The 19,537-nt window shown below is 38.3% G+C and overlaps 2 protein-coding genes across 2 annotated transcripts; one reads left to right on the top strand and one right to left on the bottom strand.

The window, feature by feature from the left end:
- Positions 1-90: 90 nt before the first annotated feature.
- MONOS_9129 (uncharacterized protein) lies at positions 91-10,484 on the top strand (the record flags this gene model as incomplete). The annotated part of the gene is made up of 1 exon (XM_067879596.1): positions 91-10,484. The coding sequence occupies one exon, from the start codon at positions 91-93 to the stop codon at positions 10,327-10,329; it is 10,239 nt and encodes a 3,412-aa protein (XP_067729580.1). The 3' UTR covers positions 10,330-10,484.
- A 565-nt stretch (positions 10,485-11,049) lies between these two features.
- On the bottom strand, positions 11,050-17,832 carry MONOS_9130 (putative Protein kinase domain; the record flags this gene model as incomplete). Its single annotated transcript, XM_067879598.1, has 11 exons — positions 11,050-11,055; positions 11,378-11,440; positions 11,502-14,382; positions 14,587-15,950; positions 16,409-16,507; positions 16,772-16,871; positions 17,019-17,160; positions 17,308-17,402; positions 17,460-17,538; positions 17,593-17,700; positions 17,754-17,832. The coding sequence occupies 11 exons, from the start codon at positions 17,830-17,832 to the stop codon at positions 11,050-11,052; spliced, it is 5,016 nt and encodes a 1,671-aa protein (XP_067729579.1).
- Positions 17,833-19,537: the final 1,705 nt, after the last annotated feature.

Genomic DNA, 19,537 nt, shown 5'->3' with positions numbered 1-19,537 from the left:
TTTCTCAGAAAACGCGGAAATATTCCTGTTGTCATAATCGTGGAAGGGTCCTGGTGCACATTTACGCAAAACGTACCAGAATATTTAAAAATGCAGCTTATTGACAACTATGCGCTCTTGACGTCTCTTTCTTCACACATTGAGTTTTTCTCATTTAATAAGGAGCTAAGTCGTATTCTTTGTGAAATTCTTTGGAGAAACAGTGGATTTCATTCTACACAAACTGAATGCATAAAATCAGTAAACGTTCAACTAAATCGTTTATTTTCCCAGCCCCCGCCTTTTTATCATTGCGCAATTCAAAAAGACTACCGACAAATGCTGATGCCATTAAAATGGAAACTAAAGAATTTAGCATTAAGTAATTCTTGTCTGCTTTTAAGTGTGAAGCAATTAGAATTTGATCAAAAGGAGATAGATGAAATTACAATCGATATGGAAAATTCAAGCAAATCACCCAAATTACAGTTAGAAACGAAAGTTAACTTATTATCTTCAGCATTTTTAACCTCGTTGCCTTTTGGTATTAAAGAAAAGCCAAATAGAAAAAATTTAAATCTTTCGATGTTTTCAGAAGCATCAGATCAGAGACAAAATGAACAAATAGCAGATTGTGCTGCAACAAGCAATCCGAACGAAGCAAATATGGAAATGTTGAATAGTATGAAGGATGCAGGACTAAATGCAGAATACGAACAAGGAGAAGATGATTCAAAACACATAAAGAAATTCCTCGAAGCAATTTATGGAACTGGAAAGGATATGAACATGAATCTGAGCCAATTCCGCTTGGATGGCTTGGATTCAAAAACAGTTCTTTCTGATTTGTCTGAGAAATCCAACAGAATAGTTGAGGAACTGTATTTATTTCCGCTGGGAACGTTCTGCTTTGGAGAGAAGAAAGAAATCCTGTTTGAGCTCTCTTCTGCTGCAGATGAAATCGAGCAGTGTCCAACTTCATCTCGCAAAATACAAATGGATGCTTGCCTTCTGCCAAGCTACATGCCTTCGCTTTCTCTTTCTGACTACCACAATCTTCTCAACTCAAATCGTGCTGATGCATCGTCTTCTCTCGATTGCTACTTCTTCCCAACCTTTTCTTCATCGCTTTCCACCCATTTGCGCACGTCTGAGTCATTTTATTCGTTTTATTTAACGTTGCTGCTAAGCAAAGCATCTTGTCGTTTTGGGGGACTTCACGGAAACCAATCTCCAACATTTGAAGAACAAGAAATGAATTCTTCTCTTTTATGCAGAAATTCAACTGAAGCACCATCATTTCAGCAAGGTTTAATGAGTTTGGCCAATTGTTCAGAGCATTCGGCTTTTAGAGACAGAAATTTGTGTTCGTCTCTTCTTCGTTTTCTTTCCCTATTTCTTCTGAAAATTATGGGAACTGTGAACATTTGGGAGCAAAGATGTGATTCATTGCTCGTAAAAAACAAAGCAAAAGAAACAAATACAGAAGAAGAAGAAGAAGAGGAAGAAGAAGAAGAAGAAGAGGAGGAGGAGGAAGAAGAAGAGGAAGAGGAAGAAGAGGACAAAGAAGAAGAAGAGGAAGAGGAAAATAATCGAAATAATTCCTATGGTTATTTATCAAAAGTGCAGAAAGCGAATTTTGCGAAGCAAGAAAATCTCTCTTCAAATTCATTTCCAAATGGTAATCTCGACGCTTCATCTTCTTCTGCTGCATCACCTGGATTGAACTGTTCTGCAATTCCTTGTTCTTCTGATCCACCTCTTCCACTTTGCTCCACCGAATATCTGTTCGCATTGAAAAAAGAAATCACACACATATTCGACGATATGTTCCGTTTGCAGCAAAACTCAGACGAAACAGAAGAAGCAGAGGGAGAGAGAGAAGCAGAAGCAGAAGGTAATTGTGATGATGACAAAGAAAATAAAATAGAAAATGTGGAAGAAAAGAATAAGCAAGACACTGAACAGCATACGCATCTCAACTTGGAAAAATTGTTGAATAAACAAGATTCGATAGAAGAAGAAGAAGAAGAGGAAGAAAAGAAAGAAGGGGATAACATGCAATATTCAAATTTCAGCGTTGATGGATGTCCAATATGTGATGTCATGATATTTGTAGCATCTGTGTTTAACCAGCTGAAAAAGCTGTCTGCAGATGACTTGTTTCATTTAAAAGCATTTCATCAAGCAGCAGAGAACGTTTTGTGCCAAGAAAGAGCTGAATCACTTCGAGCTTCAGAGCAGCATTCACAGGATGGAATTGATTCTGATGCTTCTTCTTCAAACAACGCACCTTCCTCTTCAGCCTCAGCTTCAACTTCCGCTTCAGATTTACCTTCTCTTTCTCCTTCTCCTTCTTCTCTTCCTCCTTTTTTGACGTCTTTATCTTCAATCTTCTGCTCTTCGATTCCTTCTCCAATGCTCCTTCTTTCCACATCAAGTCTTCTGAATGAATATGCTGGAACATCTTTTCCTTCCAGTTGCACTTCGCTCGTTTCTTTCCGCTGTTCAAATGATTCATTGCCTTCTTCCTGCACAAAAAATAACATTGATAATAATTCTGATTATCATCTTGACAATCACATTCACGAATTTTTCTCTAATTTCAATTCATTTTTGCGTTTGTCATTTCCGCATTATTATCCAAAACGCACTTCGGAAACACTTCAGCAAAGCAATTCACAAGCAAATTCTTCTTCCTCTGCTTCCTCTTCCTCTTCCTCTTTGTCATTTCATGGTATTATTTCGTCACTTCATTCAATCTTGGAGCAAGTCAATCCTTTCAACTTGGCTGAAGAAAACTCAGATGAAAACAACAAAATGAGCAAAGTTGAAAATGAAAAGAGATCAACCAAAGAGAAATTACAGCTTAATGCTCCAGAATCGTCTACGATCTCATCATCATCATCATCATCATCATCATCTTCTTCTTCTTCTTCGCCAAACACAATTTCTTCTACAAACGGGCAATGTTCCGCAGAACTTGCAGCCCAGCCGCAATCAATTCCAATAGATTGTTTCAATCTTCTTGCCAAATGGAATAAAAACAGTCAGTCATTTACAGCAGCCGCTTCTTCTTCTTCTTCTTCTCATCAGAATCAAAGCGAGGAGTTCACTTCTTCTTTGGGACTTCAGCTTCCATTTCCTCAGCCGCCTAATCTTCATATTTCTCTTTTCAAAGAGAAAATGCAGCATTCATTTGCGATTTTCTTTGATCCTCCAGCAGAAGCATCAGCAGATGAATCTCCAAACAATTCTAATTGTGTGCAGTCGTTATCAATAACAGACATTTGTGTTGTTGATGATGCATTCAAGTTACGCAAAGCAAAAATTGTGGGAGAAGAAAGAAAAGATAATCAGCTTTTTGTTACGTTTGAGACAGATATTGGAAATGAAGAAGAAGAAGAAAATAATTACAAAGAAAAGAAAGAAGAAGCCCAAAAACAGACAGAAAATCAAAGAAATGTGCATCCAATGCAAATATGGATTAAAACGAACAGCAGCAAAGATGCGCAATCTGAGTCGTCAAAAGATGTGAATGGTTCAACTTCTCCAAATTTAGCAGAAGAAGAATGGATAGACACAGGACTGAGTCTGTTTTTGATCAATCCTGAGATTGAAAAGATATCAACACGATTAATTCAACATTCATATGAAAATCAAAATGATGAGGAAAAAGCATTAAATTCAAATGACTCTTCATTGGATGATGGCAAAGTTGTGGTGACTTCGCAAAGCATGAATGATGTTTTGGAGTTCAAAATTGAGGCAAAAAGGGCTGAGTATCTTTTTGGGATGTTCAAAGAGTTTTATTTGTCGTTTGAAGGAAAAGAAGAATTCGTGACGAAAAATAGAACCTCTTCTGATAAAGAAAACAAAGTTCAATTGCAAGAATCAAAAGAGGATGAAAAAGATAAAGTCGAAGAAGCAAAAGACGAAAGAAACGAACGCACTGGCCATTCAGCAGAAGCATTTGCAATGAAAGAAGAGAATGCAACTTCACAAAGAGAGGAATCAAAGGAGTTGCCATCAATCGCACAGACAGATCCTGGTGTTGATAACTTGTTTGGAGAAAATGGAAAACCGAAAGACAAAGACGAAAAATTTAGAGCAGCTGTGATGGTTGAAGATGATAGCAATGATGATGAGGACGACGAAGAAGATGAGGAGGATGAAGATGAAGATGAAAGTGAGGATGAAGACGATGACGAAGAAGAGGAAGAAGATGAAGTTGGCGAGGACGTTGAAACTGTTTCATCGCATTTATTTGTCGAAGCTTTGGAGCCATTTTCCGCTGCTTCATCTTCCGCTGCTGCTTCTGCTTCTTCTTCTTCCAATGAATCTGCAAAAGATCTAAGTGATCCAAAAGAAACTTCGATAAAGGAAATTATTAAAAGCATATTAAATCTATCTCCTTCTTCGGATTTACCACATGAAACTGAAGAAAGAACTGATTTAAGTGATGAGAGTGCTGATCGGCATTTATCTTCAGTTGCTGGAAAGAATAATTCAGAATCGATAACTAGCAATTCATCTTCGTCTGCAGCTTCAATATCTTCTTCTCCTTCCTCCTCTTCCTCCTCTTCCTCTTCTTCTTCTTCCTCTTCCTCTTCCTCTTCCTCTTCATTTCCAGATAATCAACCGTGTCGACTTTTATTTGGCCCATATAAAATGGAAGATATTGTTGATTTGCACAGCTTATTGTTCCGGATTCAAGTGAAAGATGTTGTTGATGGGTTGCTGCTAGCAAACCCATCAAGTTTTGAGAAAGACGGAGAAATCGACAATTTACATATTTCATTTACGAATGTTCAAATTGCATGTGTTGGAGAGGAAGATGACTTCTATCAAACCTCTTCCTCTTCCTCTTCTTCTTCTTCTTCTTCTTCTCCTTCTTCTGAATCAAGTGATATGTGTGAATTGAAAAAATCTATTCTTCTTTCTTCTAGTGAAATGGCATCATTACAAAAGCAAACGGTTTTTGTGAACACAAATTTGGGATTTGAGATCGAATTTGAGAAAAATGTATTTGAGAATTGCACCGATTCAGAGAAGATATTTGAGAACATAGAAAAGTCTAATGCATTAGACCAGTTGGAGTTCGAAGAAGAAACTCAGTCTTCTCAATTAAAGCCAACAGTTTTTCATGCGTGTGATGGCAAAATACATTGCATTATCGGATTGAAAGAGAAAGAGAAAGAGAAAGAGGAGGAAGAGAATGAAAAGTTGGAAGGAGTTGAAAAGAAATTGGAAAATGAAGATAATGCACCTCAAATCATTGAAGATAAAGAATCTCAAGGAAAAGAAAAGGAAAAACCAGATGAATGCAATGAAGAAGAAGAAGAAGAAGAAAATCAAAGAAAAGAAGAGAAACAACTGAAAGAAAACCAAAAAGATAAGACTGAAATTCAGAAATCCAAAGCACAAAAAGAAGTTAAAGAAAGGAAGGAAGAAGAAGCTGCTAAAAATGGAAAGGCAGAAAAAGCCAAAGAAAAGAAAAAAGCAAAAACAGATGCTGATGACAAATCAGCGATGCTCTTTCAAGTTGTGATAAAGCCGACATCCACATCAGCGTCTTCTTCTTCTCCCTCCTCTGCTTCTCCAGTCATCTTTTCATTTGTTGCAACAATTCCATCTGTTGAAGAAGATGAAGAAGAAGGAGAAAATAATGGCAATGATGAGAAGGCAAATGAGTTGAGAAGGAAAAAAAGGATGGAAAGAAAAAGAGAGGCAAAAGAAGAGGAAGAACGAATTGACTCAGAAATCCACAAATTCTGCGAACAAAACGGATTTCTGGCGAAAGAAGAGAAAATCAAAACAGTCATCAAGAATTCGTTGAGATGTGACATAGAAAAAAGAATGAGAGAAATGAAAGAAAAAAAGGAGAGAGAAAATGAGACAGAAGAAGAGGAAGAGGAAGAAGAAGAAGAGGAAGAAAGTGAATATGAGGAAGAGGAAGCAGATGAAGAAAGCGATTACAGTGGACTAATGACACCTCCACAGCCTCTTCAGACATTTTCTCAATCTGAATCGACTTCACCAAAACTTTGTTCACCATCAAAGCAGCAGACATTAAGAAACTCACACAAAAAACAGAATTATTCATCGTCATTAGAAACTCCTATTGCAGACGGAGAAAGAAGAGAATTTGAAAACGAAGAAAATGATGAAGAAGACTTTGGAAGACTTCAAGATTATGACAATAAACTTTTGGAAAAGCAACTTTTAAGGCAGAAAAGAAAAGAGAAAGAAAGAAAGAGACAAGAGCGAATTGCAAAGAAAAGAGAAGAAAAAGAAAAAGAGAGAAAAAGAAGAATCGAAGAAAGGCAAAAGGAAGCGCTAAACTCGAGGAAATCTCCTATTCGAGCAAAACAAAGCTCATTTCCGTTTTCTTCTTCCTCTCCGCGGTTCAGTTTTGGTGCGTCGCCAGCTGCTTCTGCAACACCGTCACCTTCGAAAACACACAGAGCAACATCTTCCTCTTTGTCTGCTTCTTCTACTGCCTCTTCGACCTCTTCTCCTTTTTCTTCTCCTTTAGCAAGCACAAAGATTTCTCCAGTTGTTCTGAGGATGACACAAGATATAATGATCAGGAAGAAGAAAGAAGAAGAATACGAACAGCTGAGAAGAGAAAAGATAGAAAAGAAGGAGAAAGAAGAAGAAGAAGAAAGCACTTTTTCTCCGCAAATATTGAATTATGTGCCAATTAACCGTCAGACATCACCAATAGCAACAAAGCAATTGGAGAAGGAGAATACCAGAGAAATTATTGAAGAGCACGAAAAAGATGAGAAACAAGGAAAAGGAGGGAAAAAAGGGAAAGAAGAAAGAACCGAAATGAATAGAAAAGAAAATATTAATGCAAAAGATGCAAGAAAAGAAAAAAGTGAAAAAAATGCAAAAGACAAACAGAAAGAAAATGTTATTGAATATACAGAGAATACAAACGAAGTGAATGAAGAATCCAAACTATTGGAAACGCAAACCAACCAAAGAGGGAAGTTAAAGCAGCTTTCGACGAAGGAGTTGGATCATTTGATTGATCGATTGTACACAACATCAGTTCAAACACAAAGAAGATGGCATGAAGAAGAGCAGAGGAAGAAACAGGAGAAAGAGATGGAAGGAGTAACGTTTGCACCACAGATCATTCAACTTCCAGAAGAAATCAAGAAAAGAAAAGAAAAAGAAGCAAAAACAAAATTGAAGTTGAAAAGAACAGAAAGAAGCGAACGGCAAACAGAAGAGAAGGAAGCTGACAATTATGATGATTCAAGATCTGAGCATCCATCAAATGCTAAAAACAACAGAAAATCTGTTGAGCAGGAACTTGATGGAGAAGATGAATTAAGCAATGAGGACGAAGAAAATGATGATGAAAGTGATGCAAGTTCTGAAGAAAAAGAAGAGGTGTTTAGCCGACTTTACACAGAAGGCATGAAAATTGAGTATCAAAAGCGGAATCCTCCGCCTCTTCCTTTCTCTTTCACACCAGAGATAAATCCTCTTCCTGTTCAGATACTTGGCCAAGGTGCTCCTTCAGACAATTCTCAGTCTTCGATTTATTTAGATGCAGTGTATCCTCAGTCGACACTGCCGAAGCCTGTGAGAATGTCGAAGAAGAAGAAGAAAGCGCTGAAGGAGGAGATCAAAAAAAGACAGCAGGAAAGAGAAGAGGAGAAGGAGAAGAAAAGAGAGAGGGAAAGGGAATTGGAAAAGAAGAAGATGCAAAAAATGGAAGCTGAGGCCGAAAAGCTGAAAAAGGAAATTGAAAAAACTGGAAGAGAAAAAGGCAAAGAAAGAATTCTGGAAATGTGGAGTTTGCTTTGGGCTGTATGTTCTGACGAAAAGGAAGAAAAGCTGAGAAATGAGACTGCTGCAAAAGGAGAAGAAAAGCAAGAGGAAGAAGAGGAAGAAGGGAAAGAAGATAGAAAAGAGGAGAAAGAGAACAATTCACTCGAAGCAGATGTATTTTCAAAGGAATCCACTTCTTCAACAGCAACAAGATCATACTCAGCATCTTCATCCATTTCGAAGTCACTTATGTCTTTTGAACTTATCAAAGAAGACAAACAAAAAGAAACACTCAGAAAAATGAGGGATATTCTGACTGAAAGTTATGAGTCATTTTTCTCAGAAAAATCAACATCTGCTTCATCTTCTTCTGCAACAAGTTCAGATGATCAATCAACCTCTCGTTCCACTTCAACCGCTTCTTCCTCTCAAAAAGGATTGTATTTAGATGTCGATCTATCTTTGTTTGCACCTCTTCGCCTTCTGTTGGTTTCTGATGCTGTTGTCAGAGTTCTTTTACAAGTTGTGAATATTTATCTTCCGCAAAAACTTCCTACATGTGCATCAACAGCCTCTGCATCATCTTCTTCTGCTCCAACTTCTGTTTCTGCTTCAGCATCTTCTGCTGAGCCAAAATCTTCAGGCGGCTCTGTTTCATCATCTCAACCAACTGTATCCATTCCATTCTTTTCTGACGTCTATTACTTCATCCACACAACAGCTTCTGAGGCAGTTGAGCAATCTTTCAACGTTGCCTATAACACTTTTTCTACATCTCTTCGTTCTTCTTCAAGAAGTATGAACTCCTCTGCGCCTGCTGCAAGAAGCAGCTCGTCTGCATTTCGCTCTCCGTCACCTTTCAGAGAATCAGGCTCTGCTTATCCTTCGAAGGAAGCTGCTGACAAAGCATCATTTGCTAAATCATCCACTTCACCACGTGCTTTGAAAGCATCACACGAAGAAGAGAAATCTGAGCAATCATCATCATCATCTTCTTCTTCTTCTTCTTCACAGTCATCTTCACTTACCAATCCACCAAACACGTTCCATCTTTCATTCACATCATTTCTGTCCACACTTCAGTTGCTGAAGCGTTCATCCTTCGCAACATCACATCTTCACTGCCCGTTATTTGAAGATAATGAAGAAAAAGCAAAAAAGAAAATGTCGTTTGCCAAAGAAAAACGAAAAGAGGTGATAACAAAAACAAAGGAAAAGAGCAATGATAAAGCTTACAGCAATCAAATGCAATTTACATCATCTTCGCTTCCTTCAGAAGCTGAACAGAATTCTGCTTCTGATTCCTCAAGTTCATCAATTCAAAAGCAACCACAATCAGTTTCTGATTCATCAAAGAGTCAAATTGCTCAGGCAAATTCAAAGAAAACTCAATCTTATGCATCATCATCCACTAAGCGTGTAACAAGAACAGCTTCTATTCTACCAACATTCATTGCAAGAACAACCCCTGCACAAACTCAAAAACTCAGAATTCGTGCAAACATTTCATCTGAAGAAACAAAAGCAAACGATATTGATGAATCAGACAAAAAGAGAACGGACAAAATAAAGACGAAGCAAAAACTACCAGCTAAACAGAAACAAAAGATAACAGGCATTGGAACAGAAGAATCAGGGCTGGCTGAAACTCAATCATCTGGAAATGAATCGAGTGCTTCAAATGCGCTTTCTCGCTCTAAGCGTTCTGATGATATGTCAAAGCGTCAGGCTCGAATTGAGATGCTTTACAGAGAAGGCGGAAGAAAAATGGCCGAGAGAGATGAAAAGCGGATGGAAAAAGAGGAAAATGAATTAAAAGAATGCACCTTCATTCCTTCTATTTCTTCATTCAATTTCTCTCTTTCTCCTCGAACAAGTACAGATTCTTCAAATCCTACAGTCTGTTCATCGAGCCAGTCAGAAGCAACACAAAAAGCAAGCTCATCACAATCGTCAAAGCAAGACATACTTTTTGAACGTCTTTCAAAGCCGAAATATCAGCGCGAGAAAATAATCAGCTCATCGCTGGACGGTTCAGCAAATGCATCGACCTTTCAAAGCGGTACTCTGTCGCAATTTTCAACTGAACGTGCGAAAAGCACAGAACCAGCACCGGAGCCTCATATTGTCAATCAGACAGAGCAAATTCAGTACTTTAAGGGAACTCTCAGAAAGCCTGATGATTCGCTGAATGCCACAAATGCCAAGCTTCGTTCGACTCGCCGTTCAGATCTGTCTCCATCGAAAACAAGCATGTTTGATCCATTTGCATTGTCATTCGGAGCAACAACTTATTCTTCACATTATCAGCAGCTGACTATGTTGATGAGCGAGAAGACGAAAGGAAGTGAATCAGGTTCAAAGCCAGGTAAAGAACAGAAAAATGTGAAGAATGATGATATTGTGGAGGAAGAGGCACAGATACCTGAAAAATCTGATGAAAAAATTCCTGAAATGCAATCTGATGAACACATTCAAAGAAAGAAGAAGAAGAAGAAGAAGAAGAAGAGAATCATCGAGACAGATGAAAAGCAGATGATTACAGACTCGTGGTAAAAATTATTCGTTATTTGAAGTGATTTTGGTTTCAAACATCCTAATTTCGGTGTATTTATTTTTTTGAAAATTGTTCATGAATTCTTTTTAAAAACACTTTTTTGTTTTTTTACAAAGGTTTTTTAAATAATTAACATCTGAATGTCTATGTATTTATTGAATAAAATAATTTCAACAAAACATGATGTAAATAAATGAAACTTTCACATTGTTCACAAATAATTTATCAGAAAATTAGCTTCAATGAAAAATAATTTAAGAAAACAGATTCAAAATAGTTTTTAATAAAGTTTATTTTTCGGTTGATTAGTCATCAACTTAAATAGCCTTTTAATGAACAGTCGTTTTTAACTAATCAACAGATGAGTTGGTTTTGTCAATATGCAAAATTTGACTGATAAGTCATTTATTATACTGAATTGAAAGACTGTTCATGTGCATTTGCTTTCTTTGTTTATTAAGTCCATACGCAATAGCAAGCCACTCGTAAGAATGAAACAAGCTATAATATCTGTGGAAAGAGTGTTATTTATTGGAAGAAAAATACTGATAATTCTAACTTCGTAAAATAACTACTATTTGGTTGATTAACAAAAAAGAAACAGTTGAATAAAAATACTTCATAACATGAATAAATGCAATATAAATTGCAAGAACGCTGATTGAAAAGACTGGAATAATGATTATATTAAAGAATAATAATACTTTATAATGAAAAAATCAAAACTATAATATGAATACTAAAAAAAATGAAGCAAAAAGAAAAACTGGATATGAGCTTTCTATGGAAATATTTATATTTTTTTGAATATCATCACAAAAAAACTAGTATGCAAGAAAGAAAAGAAAGCCAGATGCATATTTAAAATATAATCAATTTTTTAAGAAATAATCGATTCGTCAAACATATTTACTCTACATAGCGACAATGCAACAATTGCATCAAAAAAATAATGAAAATAAAGACAATCAAAAGGCAAAATCAACCAACAAAAGTTGGCCAAGTACAAACCCCAAAAAATGGATATTAATATGAAAAAATACAAACAATAAAGGTATAATCCTTGGGTGATAAGTGCATGTCATAGGATGACACAGCATCCTTGATACACTTCTTTTTCCTCAAACGCATAAGTATCTTTCCTCGTCTGATTAGGATCATCCATAGACACAGCAGACATAGACTGGTTTCCGCTCGGATTTGAGAAATCTTCAGTGTTCTTTGTCTCATGAGCAACAAAGGGATGTGGTGGCAAATCATTCATTGAATTCCCTTCTGTGTCGTTCTCCGGTTGATATTCTTCAACAACATTGTTTTTATGTGCTTTGCGTCCTTCCACAGAGTCACTCTTAATAAGTTGGCTTTCACTTTTGCGCATTTCTGTCAACTCCTTCATTTCGTCTGTAGAATCCTGTGCTTCGCTGTATTGTTCTCCTTTGTTCTGCTTCTGGCTGTTATCAACAGAAGCCGATGAAGTCAGTGCAATCGTCTCAAAAGCGATCTCTTCTGAACTCTTCCTCTGCTTCGCATCAGCAGCCGGCCTTTCTGCCTTCACAAAGATGAACGAGTCGTTCTCTGTCACTCCGTCTGCACTTGCAAAGAAGAGAGGCGGCTGCTGCGAATCGTCGAGAGGCAGAGCCTGCAGGCACTGTGATGAAGGCGATGGGAGTGGGCTGGCAGAGAAAGGAGACGAAGTCTGGTTGCTCGGATTGCAGGACAAGATAGAAGACGATAGAGGAGAAGAAGGAGAACAAGGCATGGGAGAAGAAATAGTCGAAGTGAGAGAAGAAGAGGAAGAAGAAGTTGCAACCTGAGAGGCAGTGGGGGAAGTGATAGTGTCTGCTGCAGGAAACACAGAAGACGAAGCAGGAAATGCTCGAAGGGGTTTCATGTTTGGAAACTTGCTGGAAGAAGTCAATGAAATATTGTTTGGAGTGGACAGCAGTTCAGAATTGAGCGTCTGAGCATTGATAGAGACTGTAGATGAAGAAGAAGAGGAAGGAGGAGAAGAAGTATCAAATGAAGTAGAAGAAGACGATGTTGAAGAAGAAGAAGAAGATGATGATGATGATGATGATGAAGGTTGCGGTGAAGACAATGGAAACATCGAAGGGGACGTGGGTGCAGCCGTAGAAGCAGACTGCAGAGTTGCCTGTGAGTCGAGCAGAGACAGAACAGACAGCCGATTCGCTTCGACAGAATGAGTGGACAGATTGTTGAGATGGAGTGGATGGTTGAAAGAGCCCAGCGAAAGAGGCATTTGCTGTGTGGGAGACGAAGAAGAGATGATTGACTGAGAAAGTGGTGAGGAAGCTGAGGCAGTTGAGGAAGTTGTGATTGGTGATCCATTGACTTTGTGTTTGGATGAGGGGAGATTTGAGTAAGAGGAGAAGGGAGGAGATGAGAGACCGTCTGAAGAAGAAAAGGAAGAAGAAGAAGATGATGATGAATAGGATGACGACGAAGAAGAGGAAGAGGAAGTTGAAGTCGTCGAAGAAGAAGACTCCGCAGAAGCAGATGAAGCTGATGTGGAAGCACCAGCAGAAGATGAGGACAGCTTCGTTGACGACAAAGTGGAGGAATTCGACGAGGCATCGACTGAGATAACCTGCATAAAATCTCCCTTCTCCTGGTCTCTGACATGAACGCTGAGCGCATTTTCGTCGTCTTCGCAGATCGACAGGTCGTTTTCTGGCCTCTCGTTGATTGGAAAGTAGGCCAAAAAGGGAGAACGCACAGATGAATCCACAGGAGCCAGATGCTGACTCAGCTTCCCTTCTGGTTTTTTGCCTTCTTCCAGTTTAATTTCTATGTTTGCATTAGGATTTGTATTAGCACTTGCATTGAAGTTAGAATTGAAGTTTCCTTTGAAATGTTTTGCGCTAGCATCTCCAGCTTCATCTGCTATGCTTCGCAGCTCTGAAGAATATCCCTCATTTTTCGAAAGCTTTCTGGCAAACGCCATACTGATGTTATCATCATGTCTGTATTCAGACAAAGATTTTCTTCTTTTGCTCCTCCACTTCCTCTCTTCTTTTTCCTCTTTCGTCTTTGCTTGCCCCGCCACTGCACCACCCCAGTCAACGCTCCCACTCCTCATCGAGTTTCTTGCAGAAGCAATTGTTTTCTGTTCTCTGTTGAAATAGCCATCTTTCGCTTTTTCCTCCATCTTCCTCATCATCGCCGTCCCTTCCTCTTGCTCTTCTTCCTCGTCTTCCACAATCAAGTCAGACTCATAGCTCCTCAGCCTGAACGACGAACCTCCAAAATAACTCCCTGTCGTTGGGATAAACGAAGGAGAAGGCGGCTGCTGTTGAGATTGCATCAATTGTTGCTGCTGTTGTTGTTGGAGTGACAGCAGAGGAAGCAGCTGAGGCTGAGCGAGGCGGATCTGTGCAAGCAGTGCAGATGGCGCCATCGAGTCGCAGCAGAGCGAGCCGTCGTCTCTCGATCGCGCAGAGCTCACAGGCACAGCACGCGAAAAGGAAGAGAGCTGGGTGGAGATGCGAGAAGGTGAAGGAGGGACAGGCATTGGGGGAGAGAGAGGGAGAGGGAGAGGAAGCATCTTGGAGCCAGAGGGAGAAAGGAGAGGGGTGAATGGGGTGAGTGGCTGGAGGAGGAGGGAGTAAGTGTATGATGAGGGGACATAAAAGGGAGGGTGAATGCCTCCAAAGGGTGAGGCAGGCGGGGTAATTGCAGAGGAACTGGCATCGAAGAAAGGGGAGGAAGAGAAGCGGCCCATTGGAGATGATGGCAGGGAAGAGGTGCTGGTAGGAGAGCAGGACGGGATCAACGCAGAAGGAGAAGGAGCGATTTCTACTGCGGGAGATGTGACATCGCGGTTGGGCAGTGGAAGAGGAGGGAGGCTGAGTAGAGGAAGATCCAGTTTGAGATGTTGGAAGTTCTTGCGTTTGGAGGAGTAGGTGGAGGAGGAGGCAGTTTGAGGCGGGGAAGGGAAAGGAGAAGGAGTTGTGGAAGAAAAAGGAGAAGAGGCAGAGGAAGAGGAGACAAATGATGTGTTTGCAGAGGAAGGACAAGAAGAAGAGGAGGAACTTGAAGAAGAAGAAGAAGAAGAAGAAGAAGAAGAAGAAGAAGAAGAAGATGATGATGATGATGAAGAAGAAGAAGAAGAAGAAGAAGAAGAAGAAGAAGAAGATGATGATGATGATGATGATGATGATGGAGTAGTGGCAAAAGGTGTGGAAGAAGCAGAAAATGTGAAAGAAGGAGGCGAAAGTGGGATGGTGATGGTAGACTGAGGAGGAGACGCGAGAGGAAGAGAAGAAAGAGAATCAGTGGTTGAAGGAATGGTCAGAGGAGGCAAAGAAAGCATGTTGCGGTTGTCAGACGAGTTGGAACAAAGAGAAGAGGAAGAGGCAGATGCAGATGAGGAGGTGGAGGTGGAGGTGGAAGAGGAAGAGGAAGAGGAAGAGGACGTGACAAAAGATGAGGCAGTTGAAGATGAGGAGGATGAAGACGAAGATGTCGAAGACAATGATAATGGTGATGTCTGAGACGATAAAGGAGCAGCATAATTCTGAAGAGTCGTTGAAGCAGAACGCAGCTGTGCCTGTTTGGGAGAAGAAGAACAGGAAAACGAACTGAGCCGCGAAAAGAGTGCTTGTGAAGGCGGATGTGTCACTTGGATGTCTTTGACATGTGGGATATACGAAGAAGCAGAGAATTGAGAAGAAGAGGAGGAGGAGGATGAAGCAGGTGAAGAAGGTGAAGAAGAAGAAGGCGATGCATTCTCACTTGAAGGAAGCGGACGGAACAGAAGATGAGGCTGCCGGGAAGAAGAAGACAATGCCGAATTCTCAGAATTTGCAGATGAAGATGGGGAGACAGGCGACACTTGCCCAGAAGCACCGGGCGATGGAAGCTGTCCTGAATTCAACGAGAGCAGAGGAATGGAGGCCGTTATGGAGTTTGAGCGAATTCTGACCTGTGAAGGGGAAACCGGGACGTGCAGAGAGATTGGCGAGGTGCAGCAGGAGAGGGCGGGAGATACGTTGATGGAAGGAGTGGAGGCTGAGTTGTCAGCAGCCAAGAAGTCAGAAAGTGTGATTTCAGAAGCAGCAGAGTAAGAAGAGGAAGAAGATAAGGCGGGTGTGATGGATGCCTGCTGGTGGCTGAATGGCGAAGGGAGAGAAGGAAGAAAAGGAAGAGGGAAACTGCGAGGACTGTGTGTGTGTTGTGTGCAATGAGTGTTATGAGAGTGATGAGGATTGTGGTGATTGTGGTGTTTTGTTGAGGCGTGTGATGAAAGATTGGAGGAGTCGTCGTCGTCGCTGGTGGATGTTTGTGAAATGGAGGAGTGAGAAGAGGAAGAAGAGGTTGAAGAGGTTGAAGAAGGAGAGGAGGAGGAGGATGACGATGATGGCGATGATGTATTTGAAGTAGAAGTCGAAGAAGAAGGCGAAATGAAGGGCGAAAACAGCAAACGAGAAGAGGCAGCATTTGAAGAAGCAGATGAAGAGGAAGAGGAAGAGGAAGAAGAAGAAGAAGCAGCAGACGCAGAAGCAGTGAGAGAAGCAGATTGATTGCGAATTGGATTTGGCAAAGTCAAACGATGCAGCCTTTGCATTTTGACTTTCTTCACTTTGCGGTGTAGATGGACCTTCATTGAGGCCTTGAGTAAATTGGGTGGGTGGGTGAGTGAGTGTGAGTATGAGTATGAGTGTGAGTATGAGTATGAGTGTGAGTATGAGTATGAGTGTGAGTATGAGTGTGAGTGTGTGAGTGTGTGAGTGTGTGTGTGTGTTGAATGATGGATGATGGATGATAACAGAGGATTGCAATGAGAGGGAATATTTTTGTGGATTGAAAAAATTATTCATTTGAAGACAAGGATTATTCAGAAATGATGTTTAAGCGGAATAAGAAAGAAAGAAAAAGAAAAAGAAAAAGAAAAAGAAAAAGAAAAAGAAAAAGAAAAATAAAAATAAAAAGAAAAATAAAAATAAAAATAAAAAGAAAAAGAAAAAGAAAAAGAAAAAGAAAGAATTTATCATAATTATCCTCCAACTAAAAGAAATCAACAAATTTTTTGCAAACAATCATGTGAAACTTAGAAACCGGAGTTACTGCCTCGTTCAGGTCGTTCCTGTTTATGACAAGCTGATGGGACTGCAAGGGAAACGGATCAGCCCCGTCTTTCGTGGGCCATTGATGCCTCTGTGATAGAACAGATAGATGGAGTGAAGAAAAAGAGAAAATTACACGTGTTTGGAAGGAAAATATGTTGTTTGAAATAAAAAAGAGAAAGAATTCACAAAAAATGAATGAAAAATTGAAAAGAATCGTTTTTTTTTAGAAACATAAAATACATCAAGAAAGAGCCGAAAATCAAAGATTCGCTAAAAACAAACAGAAAACTGATGGAAAAATGAAAAATTAAGATAATTTTGAATGTTCAAATTGACATTTGCTTCAAAGTACCTTTATCTCTTCAATCGTAATTCTCGTGGCTGGATTCTTGTCTAATATTTTTCTCAACAAATCCTCCAATGAAGGAGCTATTTGTGTTGGAAAATGCACTCTTCGAAAATGAATATTGGAACATTCCAAAGAAAAATTAACATTTGTGAAAATTTTATTGTTTAAGTATCATTAAAATAGAAGACACAAGATGAATTTATCAATGCAGAATTTATGAAAATCACATAAAAAAAAGAAGATTTCATACTCATTTGTGACAATTTTCTCGAATGTCTCCTTGACAGAAGCACCCTTGAAAGGTACGTCCCCAAAAACGAACATATACAGCACAATTCCCAAAGCCCATATGTCTACAGGCCTTCCTGCAAATGGCTTCTCTTTAGAAAGAACTGAATAAATCATGGAACATTGCATAAAGTGCCATCGCAAATAAATTTATTTTTTATTTTTTAAAAGAAATTAAATAATTAGAATAAAAAACGGTTGGAATTTGAAATATGTTATAAATCGTCTCATCTTTTATCAAAAAAACACACATGTAATCATTTCCGGTGCAAGAAAGGGTGGAGTTCCACGCACGTAAGTCGAACGATCATCACCTGCGTTATGTAGCATAGCAACACCAAAGTCACTTTAAATTTTCGAAAATCAATATTAACCAAAAGTTCACAATAAATTTTCTTCAAACCATATCTTTACCGTTCCATCTTCCGAGACAAGCAAATTGTCGGGCTTTATGTCATGGTGGATCACTCCATTGTTATGACCTGATTTATAATTTAAACTGAAAACAAAAGATGAAAATTATTTTTTAATCAAACAGTATTCAAGTCCCATTAAGATTTGCCGAAAATACTTACGGGCTACTTCTTCTTCAAGCGGCTTTGTTTTGCGCTTAAAGCAAGGGCCTCCGGGAAGGTATTCCATAACTTAAACATCAAATAATTAACTTATCAATTATCCAAAATAATAAACTTCACACTTAAATAAAGATTTCCTGTTTCCAAATCGTTAATAACTTCATATAATTTAACAATGTTTGGGTGATCAAGTTTTTTCATAATTGCAATTTCTCTTCTTACATCTTCAGAGAAGTTAAAAAAATCACGTATTCTTATAAAAACAAACCGTTCATGATTTCATAGAATGCTTTTTCATTTGACTTGCTAAGCAATTTTTTTTGCTCAAGTATTTTCATTGCAACGACCTTCATATCCTGCTCAGTGTTGTTGCATAAACAAACAAATCCGTATGAACCTTCGCCAATTCGTTTTACAATCTCATATTGATTTACATATCCTTTATTAGTTTGTTTGTTTATTCGGAGCGATGCGTGCTTCGTTTCAACAATTAAACGAGTTGACTTTGGCGAAAGTAAATTCTTGTTTCCGACATCACTCATTTTAATTAAGGGCCAAATGAACAATTGGGACGAAATATTTTGCTTAATGAATTTTGTTCCATTCTTCTCAAACAAATATTTTTCTCAATTTTAGTATTTTTCTGTATTTTTTTGACATGGGAATGAAGGACTTTTAATGATAAGGTTTGAGAAAAAGTTTGGATCAAATCGTTATTTCTTTCATAAATGAAAAAATTTTATCCCAATTAGAGATTAAGGAGAGTTTTCATTTCATTTAAAAAAAAGTTCAATGATTTGTACCAAACTTTTTATGTAATCGTATGATTATTATTCTAAAATTTTTGTTCAAAATAAATTAAAAAAATATAAAAAATCGAGAAAAAATCTTTGAAAGAACTATGTGGAACATAATTCATAAACGAAAAAATTTTTTCCCATTTCAACTCTTCAAAAAAAATTGTTATTTAACGCAATAATCATGCTATTTTAAAATAACACTTTTATTTCACTGTTTTGATGGATCGAACAGTTTTGAAGTTTGTAATTTAAAATTCTTTTGTTAAAAAAAATTATTTTTTATAAACAAAATTGATAATAAAATTTCATGAACATGTGGGGGAAAATATTAACCCTGGGTGACGTGGTGGCTTCTGACGTGACTTTTTCGATTTTTGACGGACTTAACAGATTTTTTCACGTCACAAAAAAAAGAAAGAAAGAAAGAAAGAAAATTAAATTATCGATTTATGTTAATCAAATATATGTAATAATTAGGTATATTCACAGAGAACGGGGCAAAAAAATTTTAATGAAAAAAAATTTAAAAAACACAGAAAAAAGAGCTTTGGCAGGAGTCGAACCCCCGACCTTTGACCAACGGAATATCAATGGTCGAGGTAGCTACCGCTTACGCTACTCGAGCCAAAGCCCAGCTTTACTTTCTTATGACTCAACTTAAACCTGGCTTAACCCTAACCCTAAAAATCCAAACAAGATCATATTTTTTTGAGTGCTAACCCTAAAAAGAAGAGCGGGAACATAACCCTAAACCCAAGATCTGTTACGCTAACCCTAAAACCTAAACCAAGCAATTAATACAGTGATTATTTTGAAATTTTTACCCTAAAAATAAAAAAATACTGGGTCAGATCAAAGCTGCCCCGTTCTCTGTGAATATGCCAATAATTCTTATTTTCTACTATTTTTTTTTTTTTTTTTTTTTTTTTTTAAATGAAGTGGAAAATAGGTGACGGACGTGGCGAGCTTTTTTCTTCACGTCACCCAGGGTTAGAAAATATAGACTTTCAAGCTTTTTATGAACAAGACAAAAAAAATTTGATTCACTAATAACTATATATGGGTGATTTTTTTTGATATCATGAAAAAGATCAAAAATTGAAAAA

This window comes from Monocercomonoides exilis (genome assembly GCF_001643675.1).
Source record: "Monocercomonoides exilis strain PA203 chromosome Unknown scaffold16-1735695, whole genome shotgun sequence".
Lineage (NCBI taxonomy): Eukaryota > Preaxostyla > Oxymonadida > Polymastigidae > Monocercomonoides > Monocercomonoides exilis.
Note: the sequence above shows the minus strand (reverse complement) of the source record. Positions and strands in the feature narration are given on the sequence as shown.